General features: G+C 43.7%; 1 protein-coding gene across 1 annotated transcript in view; it reads left to right on the plus strand.

Moving 5' to 3' along the window:
- PRKCH (protein kinase C eta) overlaps window positions 1-22768 on the plus strand; it is a 219142-nt gene that overhangs the window by 194844 nt on the left and 1530 nt on the right. Inside the window, exon 13 of the mRNA XM_069465036.1 lies at window positions 21348-21491. Within this exon, the coding sequence (XP_069321137.1) occupies window positions 21348-21491 (144 nt within the window). The remainder of the gene's footprint in view (window positions 1-21347; window positions 21492-22768) is intronic.

Raw genomic sequence — 22768 nt, forward strand, 5'->3', positions numbered from 1 at the left:
AAAGATGAGTTTATGGCATTTGCTTTGATGGTCCAGGGAGACAATCAGAAAGTGGTATATACTTGGCAGTTGATCATGTGGGTCTGTAACCCATGATAGAGGGAGGCTTGGAGGTTATTGCTGTGAACCATGGGAGGAGATGTTGACTAGGGGAGAGGGTGGAGAGTAAAGAGAGGGTGGAGGATGGGGTGGGACCTGGGGCAGTGGAAGAGGATTCAGTAGGAAAGCCAAGAAGGAAAGGCTTCAGGTTGTAGAAACATCTAAATCCAAATTATGTGTACTGATTTTACTTCCAGTGAAATAGACCAGTGTTTATATAATGTGATGTACTCAGAGACTGATGGGGGGTGAGTGGGGGCAGAGCAAGATGACCCCAAATAGAAACCTGCAGTGATCGTCCCTCTGCACAGACACCTAATTCAACAACTATCCACGGAAGCAAGCACTTTCAGAAGAATCAGAAATCAGGTGAGCAATCATGGCACCTGGTTTTAACATTATATCAAAGAAAGAGGCACTAAAGAGGGCAGAAAAGACAGACTTGCATTGCCTATGCCACCCCTGCCCTCCCTGGCAGTGCCCCACCAGCACCCAAGTGGAGAAAGAACGTGTGCCCAGGGAAGGGAGAGTGAAGTGATTGTGGAGCTTTGAATTGAAACTCAGGGCCGCCCTGGCACAGGGGAGCACAGCACAGGGCAGAATCTTGCTGGTGCCCAGCAGGGAGCATTTTGACCAGCCTAAGTTCCGGCCAGCCCCACCACCGGCTGACAAAGAGCAGCCTGGGGCCTGGACTAAATTCGTTAGGGAGTCAGGCCACAAGGGCTGCAGTCCTTGGGCAATTCTTGTGCCTGTGCCAGCTCGGAGACAGTGGACTTGGAGTACACATGACCCAGTGAGACACCAGCAGCTGCGACCAAGCCAGTGCCTGTGTCACCCCTCCCCCAACTACAGGCAGTACAGCTCAGGGAAAGTCTTCCACTTAAGGAAAAGGAAGAGCTCAGAGGACCTTGTTTTGCAACTTGGGTACCAGCTCAGCCACAGTAAAATAAAGCACCAAGCCCCTGACTTCAGGCCTTAGTTCCTGGATGGCATTTATGGACCCACCCTGGGCCAGAAGGAAGCTGCCCTGAAGAGGAGGACACAGTCCTGGCAGGATTCACCACCTGCTGACTGAAGAGCCCTTGGACTTTGAGTCAACATCAGAGGTCGCCAGGCAACAGTCACAACTGGCTTTGGGGAGACTCAGCTGGTTTCAGGGGTGACCTGCCTCTGGTGGCTGTGAGGAAAGGCCCATGTCACTCTTCCCCCAACTCCAGCAGGCCAGCACAGAGAGTGAGGGAAGAGAGTGAGAAATTTTACTGGTAATCCAGGGAATTCTCTTGTGTCTTACCCAAGCTCACCAAGGAGGTACCCCCAGGAGTCTCCAAGATTCACAGCATTATTGGGCTTGGGGCACCCCCAGTGCTGCTATGGCTGACCAAAGACTTAGATCACAACATTCAATTTCCTTTGAATATCTGGAAAGTCTTCTCAGGAAAGAAGAGTTCAAACAAGCCCAGACTGCAAAGATTTAAAAAAATACCTAACTCTTCAATGCCCAGACATTGACAGACATCCACAAGTATCAAGAACATACAGGAAAACATGACATCACCAAACAGACTAAATAAGGTACCAGTGACCAATCCCAGAGTGTTAGAGATAGGTGACCTTTCAGACAAAGAATTCAAAATAGCCGTCCTAAAGAAGCTCAGTGAACTTCAAGACAACACAGAGAAGAAATTCAGAAGTCTATCAGACAAATTTAGCAAACAGACTGAAAATATTTTTTAAACATCAAGCAGAAATTCTAGAACTTAAGGATTCAGTTGAAAAACTGAGATTTGCATCAGAGTCTCTAAACAGCAGAATTAACCAAACAGAAGAAAGAATTCATGAGCTTGAGGACAGGCTATTTGAAAATACACAGAATAGAAAAAAGAATAAATAAGAATGAAACATGCCTACAAGATCTTGAAAATAGCCTTAAAAGAGCAAATCTAAGAGTTATTGGTTTTAAAGAGGAGGTAGAGATTGGGGTAGAAAGTTTATTCAAAGAAATAATAACGGAGAACTTTCCAGACTTAGAGAAAGAGATCAATATTCAGATATGAGGGTCAGAGAACACCAGGAAGATTTCACCCAAACAGAGCTACCTTGAGACATTTAATAATAAAGCTCCAAGAAGTCACAGATAAAGGTCCTAAAGGAAGCAAGAAAAGAGAAAAAAATATTTAAAGGAGTTCTCATACATCTGGCAGCAGACTTCTCAGTGGAAACCTTACAGGCCAAGAGAGAGTGGCATGACATAGTCAAAGTGTTAAAAGAAAGAACCTTAACCCTAGAATATTATATCCTGTAAAAATGTCCTTCAAACATGAAGGAGAACTAAAGACTTTCCCAGATGAACAAAAGCTGTGGGATTTCATCAACACCAGACCTGTCATACAAGAAATGCTAAAAGGCGTTCTTCAATCTGAAAGAAAAGGACATTGATGAATAATAAGAACTCTTCTGAAGGTACACAACTCATTGGTTACAGTAAGGACACAAATACAGAGTACCCTGTTGCTGTTATTGCAGTGTATAAACCACTTACATCTTGAGTAGGAAGACTAAAACACAAACCTATCAAAAATAACAAGCAACGTTTTGAGAGATAATATAAAAAGATATTGATGGAAACAAGTTAAAAAGTGGAGGGGGTGGAGTTAAAGAGTAGAATTTTTGTTAGATTTCTCTTTGTTTGTAAGCAGAGTTGTCATATGTTTAAAATAATTGGTTATAAGATGGTTTCTGTAAGCCTTCTGGCAACCTCAAATCAAAAAATCTACAACTGGCCGGGCGTGGTGGCTCACGCCTGTAATCCTAGCACTCTGAGAGGCTGAGGCAGGTGGATTGTTTGAGCTCAGGAGTTCGAGACCAGCCTGAGCAAGAGTGAGACCCCAGTCTCTACTAAAAATAGAAAGAAATTATATGGACAGCTAAAAAAAATATTAAAAATTTTAAAAAAAAATCTGCAACAGATACACAAAAAATTAAAAGTAAGAAGTTAAAACTCACTACCAGATAAAATCTCACTTTTAATAAAGGAAGACAGTAAGGGAGGGAGAGGGGGAGGAAAAGAGGAAGAAAGGACCACAAAACAACTAGAAATCAAATATAAACATTGCAGTAGTAAATCCTTACTTATTGATAACAACGTTGAATGTGAATAGACTAAACTCTCCAATCAGAAGACCCAGAGTACATGAATGGATTTTAAAAAAACAAGAACCAGCTATATGTTGTCTGCAAAAAACACACGTCACATACAAAAACACACATAGACTGAAAATAAAGTGATGGAAAGAGATAGTCTAAGTAAATAGAAATGAAAAAAGAGCAGAAGTAGCTATATTTCTATGAGGTAACATAGATTTCAAGACAAAAACTATAAAAATAGATAAGGTCATTATATAATGATAAAGGAGTCAGTTCAGCACAAGGCTGTATTAATAACAATTCTAAATATATATGTACCCAACATGGAGCACCCAGATATATAAAGCAAATATGATCAGAGCTAAAAAGAGAGAGAGACTCCGGTGCTGTTGGAGACCTCAACACTCCACTCTGAGCATTGGACAGATCACCCAGACAGAAAATCAACAATAAAATGTTGTATTAGTCTGCACTGTAAACCAAATGAACCTAATAGATATTTACAGAACGTTTCTCCCAACAGCTGCAGAGTACACATTATTCTCCTCAGCTCATGGATCATTCTCAGGGATAGACCATTTGTTAGGCCACAAAACAAGTCTCAAAAAATTGAAAAAAAAAAAAAAATTGAAATCATGCCAAGTATTTTCTCTGTCCACCTGGAATAAAACTAGGAACCAATAACAAGAGAAACATTGGAAAATATACAAATGCATGGAAATTAAACAGTAAGTTCCCAAATGACCAGTGAGTCAATGAAGAGATTAAGAAGGAAATTTAAAAATTTCTAGAAGTAAATGAAACTGAAAACACAACATATCAAAACCTATAGGCCTGTAAATCTAGCACTCTGGGAGGCCGAGGCAGGCGGATTGTTTGAGCTCAGGAGTTTGAGACCAGCCTGAGCAAGAGCGAGACCCCGTCTCTACTAAAAATAGAAAGAAATTATACAGACAGCTAAAAATATATATAGAAAAATTATCCAGGCATGGTGGCGCATGCCTGTAGTCCCAGCTACTTGGGAGGCTGAGGCAGGAGGATTGCTTGAGCCCAGGAGTTTGAGGTTGCTGTGAGCTAGGCTGATGCCATGGCACTCTAGCCCAGGCACCAGAGTGAGACTCCATCTCAAAAAAAAAAAAAAAAAAAACCACCACAAAACCTATGGTAGGCCAGGTGTGGGGCTTACACCTGTAATCCTAGCACTCTGGGAGGCCAAGGCAGGAGGATTGCTTGAAGTCAGGAGTTCCAAACCAGCCTGAGCAAGAGAGAGACCCTGTTTCTACAAAAAAATAGAAAAATTAGCCAGGTGTGGTGCATGCCTGTAGTCCCAGCTACTTGGGAGGCTGAGGCAGGAGGATTGCTTGAGCCCAGGAGTTTGAGGTTACAGTAAATTATGAGGATGCCACTGCACTCCAGCCCAGGCAACACAGTGAAACTCTGTCTCAAAAAACAAAAACAAAAACAACCTATGGGATACAGTAAAAGCAATAATAAGAGGAAAGTTTATAGCAATAAGGTAGAAAAGGTAGAAAAGCTTCAAATAAATAACCCAATGGTTCATCTCAATAAGAACAAAACAAATCTAAAATTAGGAGAAGAAAAGAATAAAGATCAGAGCAGAAATAAATGAAATTAAAACCAAAAAAAACAATATAAAAGCTCAATGAAACAAAAAGTTTTTTGAAAAGATAAACAAAATAGATACCCTTTTAGTTAGACTAAGATAAAAAGAGAGAAGAGCTAAATAAATAAAATCAGAGATGAAAAAGGAGACATTACAACTGATACTGCAGAAATCCAAAGGATCATTAGGGACTACTATGAGCAACTATATGCCAATAAATTGGCAAACCTAGAAGAAATGGATAAATTCCTAGATACGTGCAACCTACCAAGATTGAACCAAGAAGAAATCCAAAACCTGAATAAACCAATAATAAGTAACTAGATAGAAGCAGTAATAAAAAGTTTCCCATCAAAGAAAAGCCTGAAACCCAGTGGATTCACTGCTGAATTCTACCAAGCATTCAAAGAACTAACAGCAATCCTACCTAAACTATTCCAAAAAAAATCAAAGAGGAAGGGATACTCCCAAACTTATTCTATGAGGCCTGTATCACCCTGATGACAAAACCAAACAAAGACACAACAAAAAAAGAAAACTATAGGCCAATATTACTAATGAAGATAGATGAAAAAATCCTCAACAGAATACTAGCAAACTAAATTCAACAACACATTCAAAAGATTATTTATCATGATCAAGTAGGATTCATCCCAGGGATGTAAGGATGGTTCAACATATGCAAATCAATCAATGTGATACATCATATCAACAGAATGAAGGACAAAAACCACATGATCATTTCAATTGATGCTGAAAAAGCATTCAATAAAATTCAACATCCGTTCATGATAAAAACTCTCAAAAAGCTGGGTGTAGAAGGAACTTACCTCAACATAGTAAAACCCATATATGACAGACCCATAGCTAGTATCATACTGAATGGGGAAAAATTGAAAGCCTTTCCTCTAAGATCTGGAACAAGACAAGGATGCCCACTCTCACCATTATTATTCAACATAGTATTGGAAGTTCTAACTAGAGCAATCAGACAAGAGAAAGAAATTAATAGGCTTCTAAGTGGGAAAGGAAGAAGTCAAATTATCCTCGTTTGCAGAGGATATGATCTTATATCTAGAGAAACCCAAAAACTCCACCCAAAAAGTATTAGAACTGATAAACAAAGTTAGTAAAGTTGCGGGATACAAAATCAACATAAAAAATCAGTAGCATTTCTATATGCCAACAGCAAACAATTTGAAAAAGAAACCAGAAAAGTATCCCATTTACAATAGCTACAAATAAAATACCAAGTAATAAACTTAACCAAAGAAATGAAAGATCTCTATAATGAAAACTAATAAAACATTGGTGAAAGAAGTTGAAGAAGACACAAACAAATAGAAAGATATTCCATGCTCCTGGATTAGAAGAATCAATATTGTTAAAATGTCCATACTACCAAAAGTAATCTACAGATTCAATGCAACCCCCATCAAAATACCCATGACATTCTTCACAGAAACAGATAAAATAATCCTAAAATTTATATGGAACCACAAAAGACCTAGAATAGACAAAGCCATCCTGAGCAAAAAGAACAGCACTGGAGGAATCGCATTACCTGACTTCACATTATACCACAGATCTGTAGTAATGAAAACAGCATGGCACTAGCATAAAAATAGACACATAGACCAATAGAACATAACAGAGAACCCAGAAATAAATCCATACATCTGTAGTGAACTTGTCTTTGACAAAGGTGCCAGGAACATACAGTGGAGAAAGGACAGTCTCTTCAATAAATGGTGCTGAGAAAACTGGATATCCATATGCAGAGGAATGAAACTAGACCCTTATGTCTCACCATATAAAAAATGAACACAAAAGGGATTAAAGACTTAAATCTAAGACCTGAAACTATGAAACTACTAAAAGAAAACATTGGGGAAATGCTTCAGGACATTGGTCTGGGCAAGGACTTCTTGAGTAATACCCCCAAAGCACAGGCAACAAAAGCAAAATTGGATAAATGAGATCACACAGCTAAAAATCTTCTGCACAGAAAAGGAAATAATCAACAAAGTGAAGAGACAATCCATGGAATGGGAGAAAATATTTGCAAGCTACGCATCTGAGAAGTGATTAAGAAATAGAATATTCAAGGAACTTCAACAACTCAATAGGAAAAAAATCAAATAATCCAATTTAAAAATAGGCAAAGTATCTGAATAGACATTTCTCAAAAGAAGACATATTCCAAGCTTGCATAGTTGTTTAAAAAGAAGATATACACAGATGGCCAACAGATATATGAAAAAATGCCTAACATCATTAGTCATCAGAGAAATGAAGATCAAAACTACAACGAGATATCATCTTACCGCCCTGCTAAAATGGCTTTTATTAAAAAAAAAAAAATGCTGGCAAGGATGTGGAGAAAGGGGAACCCTCATATACTGTTGGTGGGAATGTAAATTAGCACAACGAGTATAGAGAACAATATGGAGGTTCCCCAAAAAACTAAAAATAGAACTACTATGTGATCCAGCAATCCCACTGCTGGGTATATTTCCAAAGTATGGGAATTCAGTATATTGAATTGTGCTCCCATGTTTATTGCAGCAGCATTCACAATAGCCAAGACATGGAATCAACCTATGTGTCCGTCAATGGTGAATGGGTAAAGAAATTGTGATATACAATGAAATATTATACGGCCACAAAAAGAATAAAACCCTTCCATTTGCAACAACAAAGAAACTGAAACTGGAGAACATTATGTTAAGTGAAATAAGCCAAGCACAGAAAGACAAATCTCATATGTTCTCACTCATATGTGGGAGCTGAATATTAAAAACAATTGATCTCATGGAGACAGAAAGTAGAATACTGGTTACCAGAGGCTGGGAAGGGTAGTGGGGAGGTGGGCATAAATTGGGGATGGTTATGGGTACAAAAATATAGTTAGAAAATTATGTAGAATGAACATTATTTGATTACACAACAAAGTGAATGAATATAATCAACACTGAGGTAGGGTACACTTTAAAATAACTAAAAGAGTGGAATTGGAATGTTCCTAACACAAATGTTAAATGCTTGAGGTGATGGATACCCTAATTACTCTGATTTGATTAATTCACATTGTATGCCTGTATCAAAGCATCATATGTACCCTATTAAGATATACAGCTATTATGGGCCAGGCATGGTAGCTGACGCCTATAATCCTAGCATTCTGAGAGGCTGAGTCTGGAGGATTGCTTGAGGCCAGGAGTTCAAAACCAGCGTGAGCAAGAGCTAGACCCCATCTCCACAAAAAATAGAAAAGTTAGCCAGCTGTGGTGCCATGCGCCTGTAGTCCCAGCTGCCTGTGAAGCTGAGGCAGGAGAATCACTTGAGCCCCAGCGTTTGAGTTTGCAGTGAGCTGTGATGGAGGCCCTGCACTCTAGCCCCGGCGACAAAGCAAGACGCTGTCTCAAAAGAAAAAAAAAGATATACAACTGTTTTGTACTCATAACAATTTTAAAAAGAAAAGAAACCGATGCTTGCAGTAACTTTTGAGTAGTGCTGGCTAGGTGGGAGTAACATTCCTAGGTCAGATAAGCTAAGGCTTAGGAAATGAATCATGTCAGAAGTTAGGTAAGATGAGACATTTTGAAGGATTCTGAACAAGCTTTCATTTTGTTGCACAATGCCACATAAAGGCAAACTGTCTTCCTTAACTCATACAGACTTGAGCCCTTTACCCAGAATTCTGTGACAACCTATCATCAGGCATTCTGGGAGCTTGGTGATCACTAGAGTTCCTAATGTTGGATGGTTGAATCCATTGGGATGGTGCCTTGCATAGTTCTAAAAACAGTAGGGAGGTCTTGAGTGCTACGTTTTAAACTGTAATCACTTGTCTGCCTTTAATTTCATAGAGCTTTTTTGATTATTAGTAACATAAACACAGAATTACAGGGCTGGAAGTCCTTAGAAACATCTTGTCTAAATCCCTGCTTTACAGATGAGGAAACTGCGGCCCAGAGAGGTGAAGGGACTTCACGTTAGAATGGAAAGAGCACACACTAATCTTAGAGTACACAAGACCTCATTCCACTTCTGCCGCTCATTTTTAGTCTTTACCTTTGTAGCACTGTGATGGTAACACCTACAGTACCTACTTCAAATAAGGCATTGTAGATGAAAGCACTTTCAAAGTGGAATGCACAATACAAGAGTAAGTTATTAGTGTTGTTAACTTATGAGTAGTAATTTTACAACACACTTGGAGATGTTATTTTCCTGATCCTCTCCTTGAACACTTCAGCAACATCATCAGGATTAAGAAGTGCTTAATTGTACACGAGGCTATGGTAGATTTTTATTCCTGAGAGAATTGTATTTTCTTTCTCCAAGAGCTTTTAATTTTAACCAAAGACACATGGGTGGTATATAAATAGCCAAATATTAATAGATATTGACCCATATGTTCATGTAACAGGCTTATATCAATGCGTGTAGGCATGGCAGGCATAGGTTCTGCTACATTCTGGTATTGTGCAAGCATCCAGTCATGAGGAGGGCAGACAGGATCCCTGCCCTTGTGGAATTTATAGTCTAGTTGGGGTGGGGAAGGAGAAAGAGGTTTAAAAGAAGCAATTATACAATAACTATATATTTACCATTTAATAAGAAGAAAGTCCAAGGTGCTTTGAAAGCATGGAACAGGCAGAGACTGCTCTGGGCCATTAAAGGAGGCTATGCAGAAGAGATGTCATTTAAGGTGAGAATAAAGGCTGAAGGGAAATTAGGCTTGGAAGTATGTAAAGGTCTTGCGTAAGGAGAGGTCCATTTAACTAACTCCATGGCGGGTTGGCTGGGGTGTTGTGAGCAAAAGGGTGAGGCAGTGGCGGGTGGAGATGAGGCTGAAGAAGCGGCAAGAGCCAGAAAGACAGCATAGGTCACTGAAAGGAGTTTGGACTTTATCTGAAGTGCCAGGGTAAGTCCTTGAAGGATTTCAAGCAAACATGAGCCATAAAATCACTATTTCATGTTTAAAAATTGCGCTGGCTATTGTATAAAGAGTAGACCAACAGACTGAAGTATCCGCCAATGAAATGGTTGCTGGGATTTCTTTCCAAATAATCCAGGAGTTGGGAGAGGGAACAAATGAAACAAGACTGGCCATGTGTCAGTAACTGTCAAGGCTGAGTGGTGGGTGCATAGGGTCCATTTAACAATCCTCTCTAAAATGTCCACAGTAGAAAAATTTTACAAGCCAACATGTGAATGGATATCTTATACAAGCTCAGCATGTGTGTAGGAAGAAACATTTCTAGCCTGTGTAGAAAAAGTGAACTCCACTTTCATGAACGTTTACAATACAAACATATGGAAAGAGCAAATGATGTGATCCACATACGAGTTTCTCCATGGATCCCAGCTACCTCTTTTGAGTCCAAGTAAGAGTCTCCAGTTCCTGGACTGGCCGTCTACATCACTCTGATCATTTTTGTGCTACATACAAAATTAACCAGTGTTTTTTAGCACAGTTACTTCTTCAGCATCCCTGAAAAGTTTCTATGCCTCCTCTAGAAATGTCCTTCAACCCCCAAGTCAGTAGCTAAGAGTACCCCAAAGAAGCATTTTTAACAAAAGGGATCAGAGAAGAAGAGAGTCCTCATTGGTGAACACTGCCCCAAGCTGCTGCCTTGGGACCCTGTGGGGTCCTTTTCTGACGGGCTGGGTCTTCTCTTTCCCACCAGAGAGGCAGAAAGAGGCAAGATCTCCAGACCAGCCTTTCCCACCCCTCTCGCCGCCATCTCGCTGTGGTGGGCCATCCTTACATGGCTTCCAGAGATTTTCTAATGATCTTTCTTGTTTGAATATATGCTTGGAACTGTTCCTCAAATTAGTGTCTACTGGATATTTTGGTTGTCTTCTTTTTTCTTTCAAAATAAAAAGCTTTTTGAATTCCCTCTTACCTTTTAAAATGGCAGGTATTATTATCTGTATCTGTGGAAACTGTTCAGACACCCATTTATATAATGTACCGTAGAGGTATAGATGTTAAAGACCTCAGGGCTTCATCTGGTGTGATGGTGTCACTGAGCCCCTGAATTGGGCAGGGGGGGTGTCCTTCACTAGCATTCCTCTGAGAGTGCGTGGTTGGCAGAGTAGTCTCCCGGATCCTCTGACCCCTGATCTAATACCACTGTCCTGCACTGGCCCTTCCCATCGTCACCTTTGCCATCCCCCTCTCCACCGCTGCCACCGCCATGATTATGGACTCGTTTTGATTGATTATGGACTTTTGAGTTGTGTGTGGCTATCCAAAAATTTCATACAGACATAGGTAAAGGACAAAGAAAGGACTTGCTTGCAAGAACATTTCCCGTGGAGCACAGAGTCAGTGGACAGAGGGGTAGTTAGAGCACACGTGCAGCTCTTAGCCCAGGACTTCTACTTAAAACATTCCCAAATCATTAACCAATGATCCTGACAACTAAAAATAACCATTGTGTGCACCCAAAAAAGACCCATTTTCCTTGTTTCCCCTTTTGTCTTATCCTCTCTTTCAATATTTAAATACTCACAGGTGCATGCTCCAGGAGCAGACAGCCCCACCCCCAGCTCTCAGGGAATAGATTATCAGGACCGGCAATATCCTCAGAAGTTAACACAAAAAAGATACATGAAGATACACACATTTGTGTAAAGAATAGTTATAGGCTTTCCAGATTGCTGACCTTAAATGCAGTTATTTTTTACATTTTTTTCAACTTGGTTTGGTAATAAATGCTGCATATGTTCTATTGTCACCACGTTACCAAGTTTTTTAGGCTGGCACTAAATTATCCCAAAATGCTGATAATCATGAGACCAAAGAAAATACATAATTTGCTTAGGGCTTCGGAGGTTCCCTGAGTTTTGCCCTTGTGGAGGCCCAGAAAGGCGCAGGGAGGTCCTAGGGTCCACAGCCCTGTCTCAGAGGTCAGTGCTCCTTTGCTGAATCATCTTCCAGCAAGAAATCACGTGGCTCAGTGCTGACTCAGGTGAAGTCAACACCCCTGTCTCTGCGCTCACACAGGTAGCTGGGTTAAGTAAGTGCTGAAAGGGGTTTGGTGGATTTTCCTGAGTCACTCTTGTCGGTTCTGGAGGCATCGTAAACTTGGCATCAGAAGGAGATCATAAAGTGCTTTTGTTTCTCAGCTTTACAGAAATTGAAGTATGTGTACGCGTGTGGGTTTGTCTGTCATCCAGCCCATCGATTGCATCATCCGCGCATTGTCTGCAGGCGCCCTGCCTGCCTCTGCGCACGGAGGAGGGGGCACAGTTAATGCAGAGACCCTATTTTAGCTGGGTGTGTGCCCCACGTCTATCACCAGGCAGCTGATTCGAGGGGCATTGACTGTCACCTCTCCATATCCCTGCTCCCCCAGTTGGAATGCTCAAGGGAGTGGCCAAAAAGTGGTCAGCCAGGAGAAGGCTGAGGAAGAGGAGGAAAAAATGGGACCAGAGCAATGCAGAGGCTCCAACTCCAGATCATTGGAGCCAGTTTTTCAAATACTGCTATGGGGGAAGTCCAAAAGAAAGTTATCAAAAGATCCTTTAATAAGAGGGGTGGTTAGCATGCAGCCTGGCAGTGCTTTGCTGGGACTGGAATTCCCATATGAGGAAATGGAGCTGCCCCACAAGCCCCTGACTGAAACCCCTAGTGTGGTTAACACCTTTCAGAAATGAACCGTTTACTCACAGATCAAGGCTGGTGTCTGCAGAAAACAGAAAATCACTGATCTTCCCAAAGACTTTGTATTTTGAGTTTTTTTTTAATTATATAATCAAAGTTATTGTTCTCAACTTCCTTCCCCCTCATTAGATTTTAAATTTCCTAACAAAGGAGGTCCTAACATTTTATTTGTAGGTAGCAGTGTGAAGGATTTTTTTTCTTGTTTTTAATGCAGTACTAATACCATACGTCTCTTTAATCCCCAACTCAGCAAAAAGGATAAAGATGGCAAAGCTTTTTGTAAAGTGAGCATGGAAACTTTTCCTATGTGGAGATTTGCTAACCAATGTCTGTGGGTCAGCAAACCTTTTTTGTTTTGAGTTAGAAAAAACTCTCTTGTGAATAGAAGTGGTATACTTTGTTTTTTGTTTGTTCTTACAAACTATTGAAGATTAATAACTTTTAAAGGTTGAGCGTTAGGTTTGGTTTGTATACCAAAGATAACGTGTGTCCAACATAAAGAAGGGTATTGACTTGGGGTTTCTTCAGAAGGAAATAAAGGACATTGTATAATGTGCCTCTGGATAGTCTTTAGCCCTCACTTCTCTTCAATAGCTACATTTAGGGGATAATACCTGGAAACAAGTAGTTTGTGTAGCTTGGGCACGTGGGGTAGCAGCAGTGGGTGGACCTTCCTTTTCCTTTAATTGGAAATCATTGGAGAGTAATGAAATCTGCCCCATCAGTCAGAGCTGCTTGGGCTGGTTTGCCAGGAATAAAAGCACACTGGCTGACAACATTGGCATTGGTACAAGTGCTTGACCTTGGGTTTCTGTCTATGAGACTTGCCTGTGACCTTTACCTATTTTTAACCAACATTATCACATGACCTGCATGAAGCCACTGAGATGGCTTGGGATTCATGGGAAGCAATAACGGTTATAAAACACAGGCAAAGCAGAATGTTGGGAGCATCGAGAAGGAATTGAGCATATGCCTATGAAAAGGCTTCTGGATTCCAATCACAGACAGGGTGGAAAATGCAGCCAGCAAACCCGCTATGGATTTTAGCTGCGGGGTTTTAGCACTGTTCCTGCCCTGCTGCAGGAATTGGAACACCACAGGGCATTTACTGTACTGAGTGTCATGAGGGGGATATGGAGTACACTGGGTGGCGTGTGTCTGGAGACATCTCACAGGATATTCTGATGTAGGTCAGTTAAGGCACCGGCCCACTGGTGTTTCTGAACATACGCACACACTCACACGCCCGCTCCTTCACTATAACTGGCTCAGGGAGATCAGTGTGAGCAAGTTTTATATCATTTTATTTTTCATAAGGAAAAGTCCATTTCAGGCCCAAGGAGAATATGGCGTCTGTGGCTGAGGGAGGTGTAGTCATCTTCAAAAGGTCAGCTTTTTTCTCCTAGAGATTTAATAATAAATCTGAAAAGAGAAGAAAGAAAGGATAAGATTATAGACTCTTGTCATGGGCATAGACTGTGGAGGACACTGGTGTCACCACCCAGCTGACCCAAACAGGTCAGTCAGGTTTTGCTTCAAGTGTTCTTGCCAAGACAGTCCTGTTCCTCCCTAGAAAGCCCCTTCCATCACTTGATAGTAAAGAACAATGAAAACAAAACAGGTTTTTTTTATGATATACCTTATACATCTCTTTTAACTTCTACTCCCTGGACTTATTATTTCTCCCATTTGGAGCTGCCTCATCCCTCTCTGGCCGACAGCTTTTCAGGTATTTGAAAATGTTAATGGTGTCTTATCTTTTCTTCTCCAACGTCAGGAGCCTCAGTTGTTGGAGGTAAAACCAGGTGGTCAGGCTGAAGGACGCCTCGGGTTCTTTCCAAGTCTGGGACTTTCCTCTCCCTTCTCGTACGCCTGCCCTGCACGCACTTCTCAGCCACTCTCCCTCTGTAGAATCAGAGGAAGCAGAGCGTGACATGAGCCAGCAGAGGAAGTGCAATGTCAGTCAACACACAGAGTGCTGTGGACTCTCACCCAGGTGAAGTCCTGAGTGTCACACCAGGATTCCTCCTAACCTGTCAGTCCAAGTACTGTCCACACTGATCTTTAATCCAGAATCCAAATGAGAAGATAGGTTAGCCTCAAGGAAGCTTAGCATAGTGACCAAAGCAAGGACTTCTAGTGTCAGGCCTGAGTTCAAACCCCAGCTCCACATTCCCAAACTGTGTAGCCTTGGGCAGGTTATAGATGCGTCTATTCCTCAGTTTCCTAATCTGTAAAATGGGAATAATAATTACAGTTGCTGTAAGAATTATGTATAATGAATTTGAAACAATTTCAGTTCCTGGTACAACACAAGCACATGTAACATACATGTACAGTAGTGATGGCTGCCACTTGCTAGTCTATAACGTTTATAAAAACTGTACCGTTCTTTTCTCCACTTGCTCCACTCCTGCAGCTGCCCCTTCCCACACCAGTCTGGATACCTGGCAGGGAGGTCCATTGCCGTGAGTGTGCAGGTTATTAGTTCCAGCCCTGCCTAGTGAATTCCATGCAGACCCAATCTGAGCAAGCCAGAGCAACTCCCCTTCTCCTGGCCTGTGCAGTACTCCAGAGCAGCACCATCCCACATGAGAACAGTGCGTGGGAAGATTACAGTTTGTTTCCCCAGAGCGATTCAGAAAATCCCTGTGTCCCCTTTCTACCCTGCCAAGCCCCATCCCACCCCCAGTGGATCGTCGTCAGCCTCACCTTAAGTTTAAATGTCTGCCTGTGCCTTCTGCTGTCTCTCCCCTCCCGTGCTGCCCCACCAGCTGGCTCACATGCCCAGCCTGTCCCCCGTTACCACTGCCCTGAGCCAGGGGTGCTGCTGGCACAGGTCGGGCTTCCCCAGTGCAGCCAGCAGGGGAGTGTGAGAGGAGAAGGTTGGTGACTGGTCTTCATAACTGGGTCAGACGCTACCTGTGCCAGCAGCGGCAGACAGACGTACATGCCTGCAGCACACACACGTGCTGTGCTGCTTGTCTTCCCCATTAGGCTCTGCACCCTCGGCAAGGCTGGCCATCATGGCCACGGGCCACACTCTGTTCTGTGTCCTTTATGCTTGCTCTGCCCTCCATCCCCAGGACTCTCTTTAGAGCCAAGCTCGGAGTGTCCTCTTCCCATTTAGGAGGGTCTCCCTGCAATATTGAGGCTCCCTGGTTTCCTTCCCTCTGGCTTGCCAGCCCTAGCTGCCTGCTCCCTCTGCCCTGTGTTTCAAGCCTGAAATTGAATGAAAGGAGAAGGTCATTCTGTATGCTCAGCAGCCAAGTCCAACTATTAGGTAGAAAATGCAGTATTCTCCGGCTCCTGGAAGAAAATCTTATTAGACTGATTGCTCTGTTTATGTAACTAGTCCTCTTCCTATGAAATCAGACAGATTTTGAAAGAAGAAAAAATACTTTCAGCCATTGCTTTCATTTTAATGAGTTTCAAAGTACATTTGGATCCTGTTATCTCAGGGCTCATAATTACACAGGATTAGTTTAAACTCCATCATCTGGAATATCCGACAACTCAAAAATCAGCCAAAGCTGCCTCAAGTGTATCGGAGTCCACCAGACACGATTAGTCCCGTACCTGATGCCAGATTTACAAAGCAGTTGCTCCACGGCGCCCATCTTCCTGCAGTCAGTGTCTCCATTCTGTTGTTGACACAGACACAATTGCACATTAAAACCTGAGTAGTACTTGTGTTCTTCTTTTAAGATTGTCTTGAAAAACTGTTTTCCAAAGACCATTCCTGCCACCCCATTGTTAAAGCCCAGGACTGTGAAAGCAGAACAGGTCTTGGTTTATCTTTCCTGGCTACAAAGTAGAGTTACAGGCAGAGCCAACTCTCGCCCAAAGGCTGACCTCAGAGTTCGGAGGCTTTCAGTTCCAGCCCCTGCCGATACGTAGAACAGAATGGCCCTACACGTGTTTTAACAAGATACTCAGCTAACACTATCATTGTCTGAGGGCTTTCTTTGTGCCTGGCACTTTACATTCATTATCTCATTTACTCATCATAACCTTATGAACTACAGGAAAATCTTCATTTTATAGTTGAGGAATCCGAGGCCCAGAGAAGTTAAGAAATTTGTCCAAGGTCACACAGCTCCTCAGTGGTTGAACTAGCATACAAACACAGGTAGTCAAACTGCGGAGCCCGACCAGTTAACCTCTGAGTCCTCCATGTCAGAGAGGATCCTAGATCCTTTATATGTCCTCACCTGCTTTTCAGGAGGTTCCCAGGACATCTTCACACAAACCTGGCCTAAATCTCTCACACCCCCCTTAGAGCTACCCTCTGGAGGGAGCATGGCTGGGGATTTTCCCTGGAGTCTTACCTCCTCTGGCTCCTGGAAGAAACTTAGGTTTCTCATTCTCAGGGCCAGGTGTGCCTCTGATTCCTTTAGTATCCTCTGGTTAAATTCCACTCTAATGAGGGCCACAGAAGGAAGAGGGACACAAAGTGAGGCTGTGAGCTCTTGACCTTTCTCCTTCCCCTGCTCTTCAGTTAGTTTGAGACTTACATTTGGGGTAGAATCAGATTTTCCACACTGGCCCCTCACTCACTCTCTGCAGCTCATTAAGTGCTTTTATTGGCCCTAGAAAACTTTCTGCTTCCTTTAGCAAATGTGTCCAGAATCTTTCATGAAGTCACAATATTTTCCTTTTTGGCCGACTTCCCCTTTTGCACCAGTCAGGGAGGAGGTCAGTTGAGGTGAGGCAAGTTTTAAGTATGACCTTAGACACAGATGAAAGGGATTGCTCTAAACAACATTGTTGTTAACTTCTTTGGCATTTGGGTCCCATAAGAGACATAAGCAAATGGAGGAAGTTTCCTGCACAAGAATCATGCTGTCCCAGTTCACAGTAGGAGGAACAGGGTATTTAGGGACAGTGTTGTGCCCAGCTGAGGGTGACAAGCCCCTTCTGCCTCCAGCTCTACACACCTGCACCAATGTGTGCCGTGAAAGGCTGTGTTCCTTTGGCTTCCTATCTCTGCATCTTTGGAGGGGGGTGGCATAGAGGGGGTCACAACCTACCCCCCCCCCATGTAAAACTTCCACCCTCTTAGCATCACCCTTTCCCCCACCCTTTGGAATGGGTCCTGTCCTGGTTACTGTTTCATGGTATTCGTCCTCCTCTGGCTTCCTCATGAGCTCTGCCAGCTGCCCCCCTTCCCCGGCCTTATCTTGCTACGCCGGGGGTCGGGAGCTGTGAAAGTCACTGAGTCACACCAGCCAGCTGTTGGGGTGCACAGGGCATGTGGCCTCCTGGGGGTCGGACTCCCCATCAAAGCAGCGGCCACTGCCCAACTCCAGTGCAGGCCCAGGGTTCCAGAATATCCCATTTTCCAAGAGAAGTTGGAAAACCTGACTTTGATGTGATGTGACATTTCCTAGCTTTTAAATGTTTGACAAGGAATTGAAATTATTTTAAAGCATACGGTGTGGACTAAATAAAGTATGTCTGAGACCTGGGGCTAGTCTCAGTTCTAGTCTCTCTCTCCCTCTCTTTCTCTCTTTCTCTCTGTCTCCCCCCCTCTCTCCCCCTCCTTCCCACCCCCACAATCTAGCCTGCCCCCGCAGCTGCAGCTCTCACCCCGTGTCAATGTCTCTGAGTTAGATCTCTCCCATGACCTGCACCTCAGATTTATACAGCTAATCAGCTCCATGTGGGTACCTGCACACCTCAAGTGCAAGGCTGGGCTCATCAACCACCCAGATTTGGTAGACTACAAGCTTTTAAGGGAGTAATAGTGGTTTTACTTTATTCCCTGACAAAAATATAACTACTACTGCTACTGCTATTAATGCTAATACTGCAAATAATAATCTCTTGCTCCTCTTTTGTCCGTTCCTGTTTCTCAGCACCACTGCTCCACCAGCCAGCTGGGGAGGACCCCATGATCTTGGACTCTCCCCTTCACCTGCTCCAGGAAGTTGGTGGATTGTGTTTATTCTCATTCTTCTTCCACAGCCCTCTGGCACTTGCTTCCAACCCTTCCCTCCCGTTAACTAGAAACTCCCCTCGTTTCTGAACTTCTGTCTTCTCAGCTACCGTCTTAGCCTCATCACTGGTTCCCCCACCCCCACCCCTTACCTCTCCATTTGAGATTCATGCATCACACTGTGGCTGAATCTCAGGGCAGCTCTGGCCACTCACCTCTTCCCGCGCCTCTGACGGATCCTTCTGGCTGCCTCGCGTGCCAGCTGTGCCAGGCAATATGCTCCTCTTCCGACGCGCCGGGCGCTTGTGTGCCTCTGAACGTTGTGCTGGCTGTGTCCTCGGACACGACTGTGTCTTCCTTCATGCCTGCATTAACTTTATTCATCCTTCTCCCATCAAATGCCACCTCTTCCGGGAGACTGTCACTTGCCTTCTCACCACCAGCCCCAGTGCTGTTCGGCTGGTGCCTCTTCTGAGCTCATGTCGTCCAGCTGTGTCTCACAGAGTTTGGGTGCCTCTTCCCCCTTCTCCTGATTAGCTCCTGGCCAGCGGGGCACTCTCTTTGTCATCTGCATATTCCCATGAAGCCTAGGGCACTGCCTTACACCCAGTAGACACCCTGTGAATTTTGTGAATTGAACTGAGGTTTATGTTTAAGCAGAGGATGGATGCTGAAGGGCTCAAGCCAAGATACTAAAAATCAAAACAAAACCGCTTGCTTATTCAAAAGGATTTGTCAGGACCCCAAGAGAAAGTGTCAAGCTAGAGGAAGGGTTATTATTCTGCCTGTCCCCAGTTCCAGGGATGCAGTTTTTAGAGGAGGAACAGCTGTGATTCGGTCATCTTGTCCTCAGGCAAGGCCTTTTCCACAGTGTCCCACGGAAGCTTGGATTCAGTGCCGGGGCAGGGAAGAATGGGCAAAGTCTCTGGGACACTGGGGCTTCTGCCACCCCGGCATGTAGAGTCCTGCACTGTTCCTCTTGCCCAGAAGAACAAGCCATACCCACACATTTACACGATGTCCTCCGTGCACATCATTGGCAGGCCTGGGAATTTCCCACAAGCCATCTGGGCTTGCTCTGCCATTCTTGTCTCCTGCTCAGGAGCATTTTGCAGCATTGATTTTTGTTAAGTAGCTCTTAGAATAGGAACTGCTTTTCCATCAGGAATTGTATCTCATTGACTTTCTAAGGAGAGAATCTACTCATTTCTTTTTTGTAAGTATTTTTCCCTTCCTTCCTGAGTTGTACAGCTTTATCCAGGGGGAACCCAGGCAGTGTGAACTCCTAGCTCTTGCACAACTGAGTTATCTGCAAGATATGCATTTCCTAAATTCACGTTGACCACTGTCAGTGCCTCAAGTGGTAACTGCTCTGACTGGGCCTCTGTAGCCCTGAATGCTTCTTTTATTCTTGAGTCCCTCCTCCATCCCAGCACCACCTGTGGCCTTTAATCCTTGTCACTAGGACAGAGGAGAAGCCATTAAACCCTGTCAGTGTCTTCATTTTTTATTAGTTCCCCTTTGAAGCTTTTTTAAAAGCATTTTACAAGGTGTATCCTGTCAGATTGCTTAGGAACTTCTGCAGCCTCCTCCTTCAACATGATCATTTTCATTTGAACCAACACTGGAGGCTTTACAGCTTTGGCCATCTGGCGTGGCAGAGTGGGCACCTCCAAACGCTGCCTTTTCATGCCTGCACCTTCAACAAGATTTTCTTTTCTTTTGCTCTGTAAACTGAGCTCCAAAGCCATTTCTATGAGACAGCATTGCTTTTGTTTTATGTTTACAAATCAAACTTGGAAAGGGATGCTTGGGGGCTGTCCTAAATTGTCATATGTCTGTTTAAAGATGACTTGATTTAAATAAAAACAAAACCAAAGCTTTTGCTTCCAAGGCAATTTTCTTTTGAAATGGGAAATTAGCTTAAGTGTCTTAGAAATTGAGAACCACATTCTGGCCATGAAAAGTGGATTATCCTGTACTTGTCCTCGTTTAAGAAGCAATCAAAACACCTTTACTGGCTATTTTGTGAAAGCAGATTTAGCCCAAAACATTTCAATAGGAGCTCAGCACCAAGGAATTCTACCAACTGATATAAATACAGAGGATTTATATATACACATTGCTTGAATGTGTGGCAATGCTCATTTTGGTTTTTGGTCTATGTAGCAATGGAATCTCAGTCATTAAACCTATTTCAAAACAATGGGGAGGGGTCTTGAAGGAAAAACTTTCCTTCTAGAACTATGATATCTTTGCTGCCTAAAAAAAGTAGCCACCTTTGTTTTTTCTAGATCGGGAACACAGAACTTTTTAGTTTTTCACCCTTGCTGCATCTTCCCACAGATCTTCAAAAATAACGACTCTCACTCTTCTCTCTGTGGTCTTGTCAGCGCAGGAGTCCTGGCCAGCGGGTCAGGTCTCTCAGAAAAATGGCACAGCTGTTTCTGAAAGTAGCCCCATTCATAAGATGCCTGCTGTCTACAACTGCAGTGTTGGAGAAAGGCACACTATTTCACAAAGAGCTGCTTTTCTTTAAAGAGGAAAGAAAAATACATGATATTTACAGAAAAGAAAACTGGACCCTTCTGCTTTCTTTTAGTGGCCATGTCTGAAATGGAAGTGGGGAAGGCCATAAATCTACACCAGCACTTGCGCCTTTAAGGCATGATTCATACTGACTGTGCTGCCTGTGATGGAAAACCCAGCTAGTTAAGCAAGATCAGCCAGAAAGCCTCACACAGCTCCTCTGCCAGACCTGCTGCCTGCCGTCTTATGACATGCTTGCTGTGTGTGTGTGTGAATGAATGATTGACTCACTCTCTCTCTCCCCATCCCCCCGTTTCTCTCAGTTCATGACCAAGAACCCCACCATGCGGTTGGGCAGCCTGACCCAGGGAGGAGAACATGCTATCTTGAGACATCCTTTCTTTAAAGAAATCGACTGGGCCCAGCTGAACCACCGCCAACTAGAGCCACCTTTCAGACCCAGAATCGTAAGTGTCAGAGGCCATTATAGTAGACTTTCCTCTTTCTTCAGATGTCACAGTGTTCCACCTGAGTCCACCAGACAGCCAGATGGCCCCTGTGGAGTGACAGACTGGAAGTTCAGCCTGACACTATATAGGGTGGCCTCGCCTGGAGGGGGAGGCTGAGCTCCTTGCCCCCGAGACAACATCTCTCCGTGTGCCCCAGTTACTTCTCCCAAAGTTTTCACCTCTCACTTGCCCTGGCTCCATCCTCCCTTAACCTAAATTGAAATCGCATAGGGTCTAAGAGGCCTGAAACTTTCCAGGTTTCCTCAAAAGAACTTGGCTAATTGAAAGTGTCATTGTTCCCAGCCAATTTCCTCGTGCTCCTCAGTCAGGGCACCTTTTGTGACTTTCCCAAGGCCCCAAGAAAGCAGAGAGGCCGTGAGATGTTGCTTCCTTCACTCAGCCTGGCTCCTTAGCTTGGGGAGCCTGGGACTGTCTAGCTGCTTGGGCACAGAGCTCAGGCCAGGCTCCCTTTGACTGGAGAAATTCAGGGAGCACCAAGGGCTCCTGTCCACGCCGTGCAGCTGGGTACCGTGGCATTCCCACGGGTGGTCCAGCTTATGGTCTGAGAGCAGAGCTCTCGCTCTTCCATGGGTCAGGAGCTCTGCAGCGGGAAGGCAGAGGAGCCGGGCTTGCGAAAGATCCAGAGTTACGGGGAAGAGAGGTGGTCCAGAGGCGGAGAGAGAAATATCATTGAGTCAGGTAAGAGAAGTGAAAGGTCTAATGCTGGTAGAAATGATCTTTCCAGCATTCAGTTATAAAGGTATAAAACTTCTTCAGACCTACAGCGAGCTTAATCAGTAACAGTCTGCTAGGCTGCTGGACACCAGGCACCCAGCGGCAAAGCCATTTTCTTCAATGGGCATACCCCCGCCAGCTCCCCTGGGATTAGGGACAGCATTGCCTTCAGAGGCTGGAGCCTGGAGTCCCAACGCACAGCTGGTCCCCCAGAGCATAATGCACCGAGTGAGTAAATTGACTGGCAGTTGTTCCCTAAGCTCAGCAGTTCCAAAAAGTCTTTCAGGAACATCTCTTCAAGCATATAGAACTGTGTACAAACAGGTGGGACAAGTGTGACCTTCCACAGCCTCTGTTGACAAATATGAGCTGTGCATCTCTCGGCGAGCCCTGTTGGAAGTGCCGCCTCAGTGAAGTGAGAACAAAGGGTGAGCAAGCCAGCTGGTTTGGGTGGCCAAATTAATTCCTTAGCCTCCCAGCGAGGCTGGCCTGCTCAGCAA

This window comes from Eulemur rufifrons, chromosome 2 (genome assembly GCF_041146395.1).
Source record: "Eulemur rufifrons isolate Redbay chromosome 2, OSU_ERuf_1, whole genome shotgun sequence".
NCBI classification, from domain to species: Eukaryota; Metazoa; Chordata; class Mammalia; order Primates; family Lemuridae; genus Eulemur; species Eulemur rufifrons.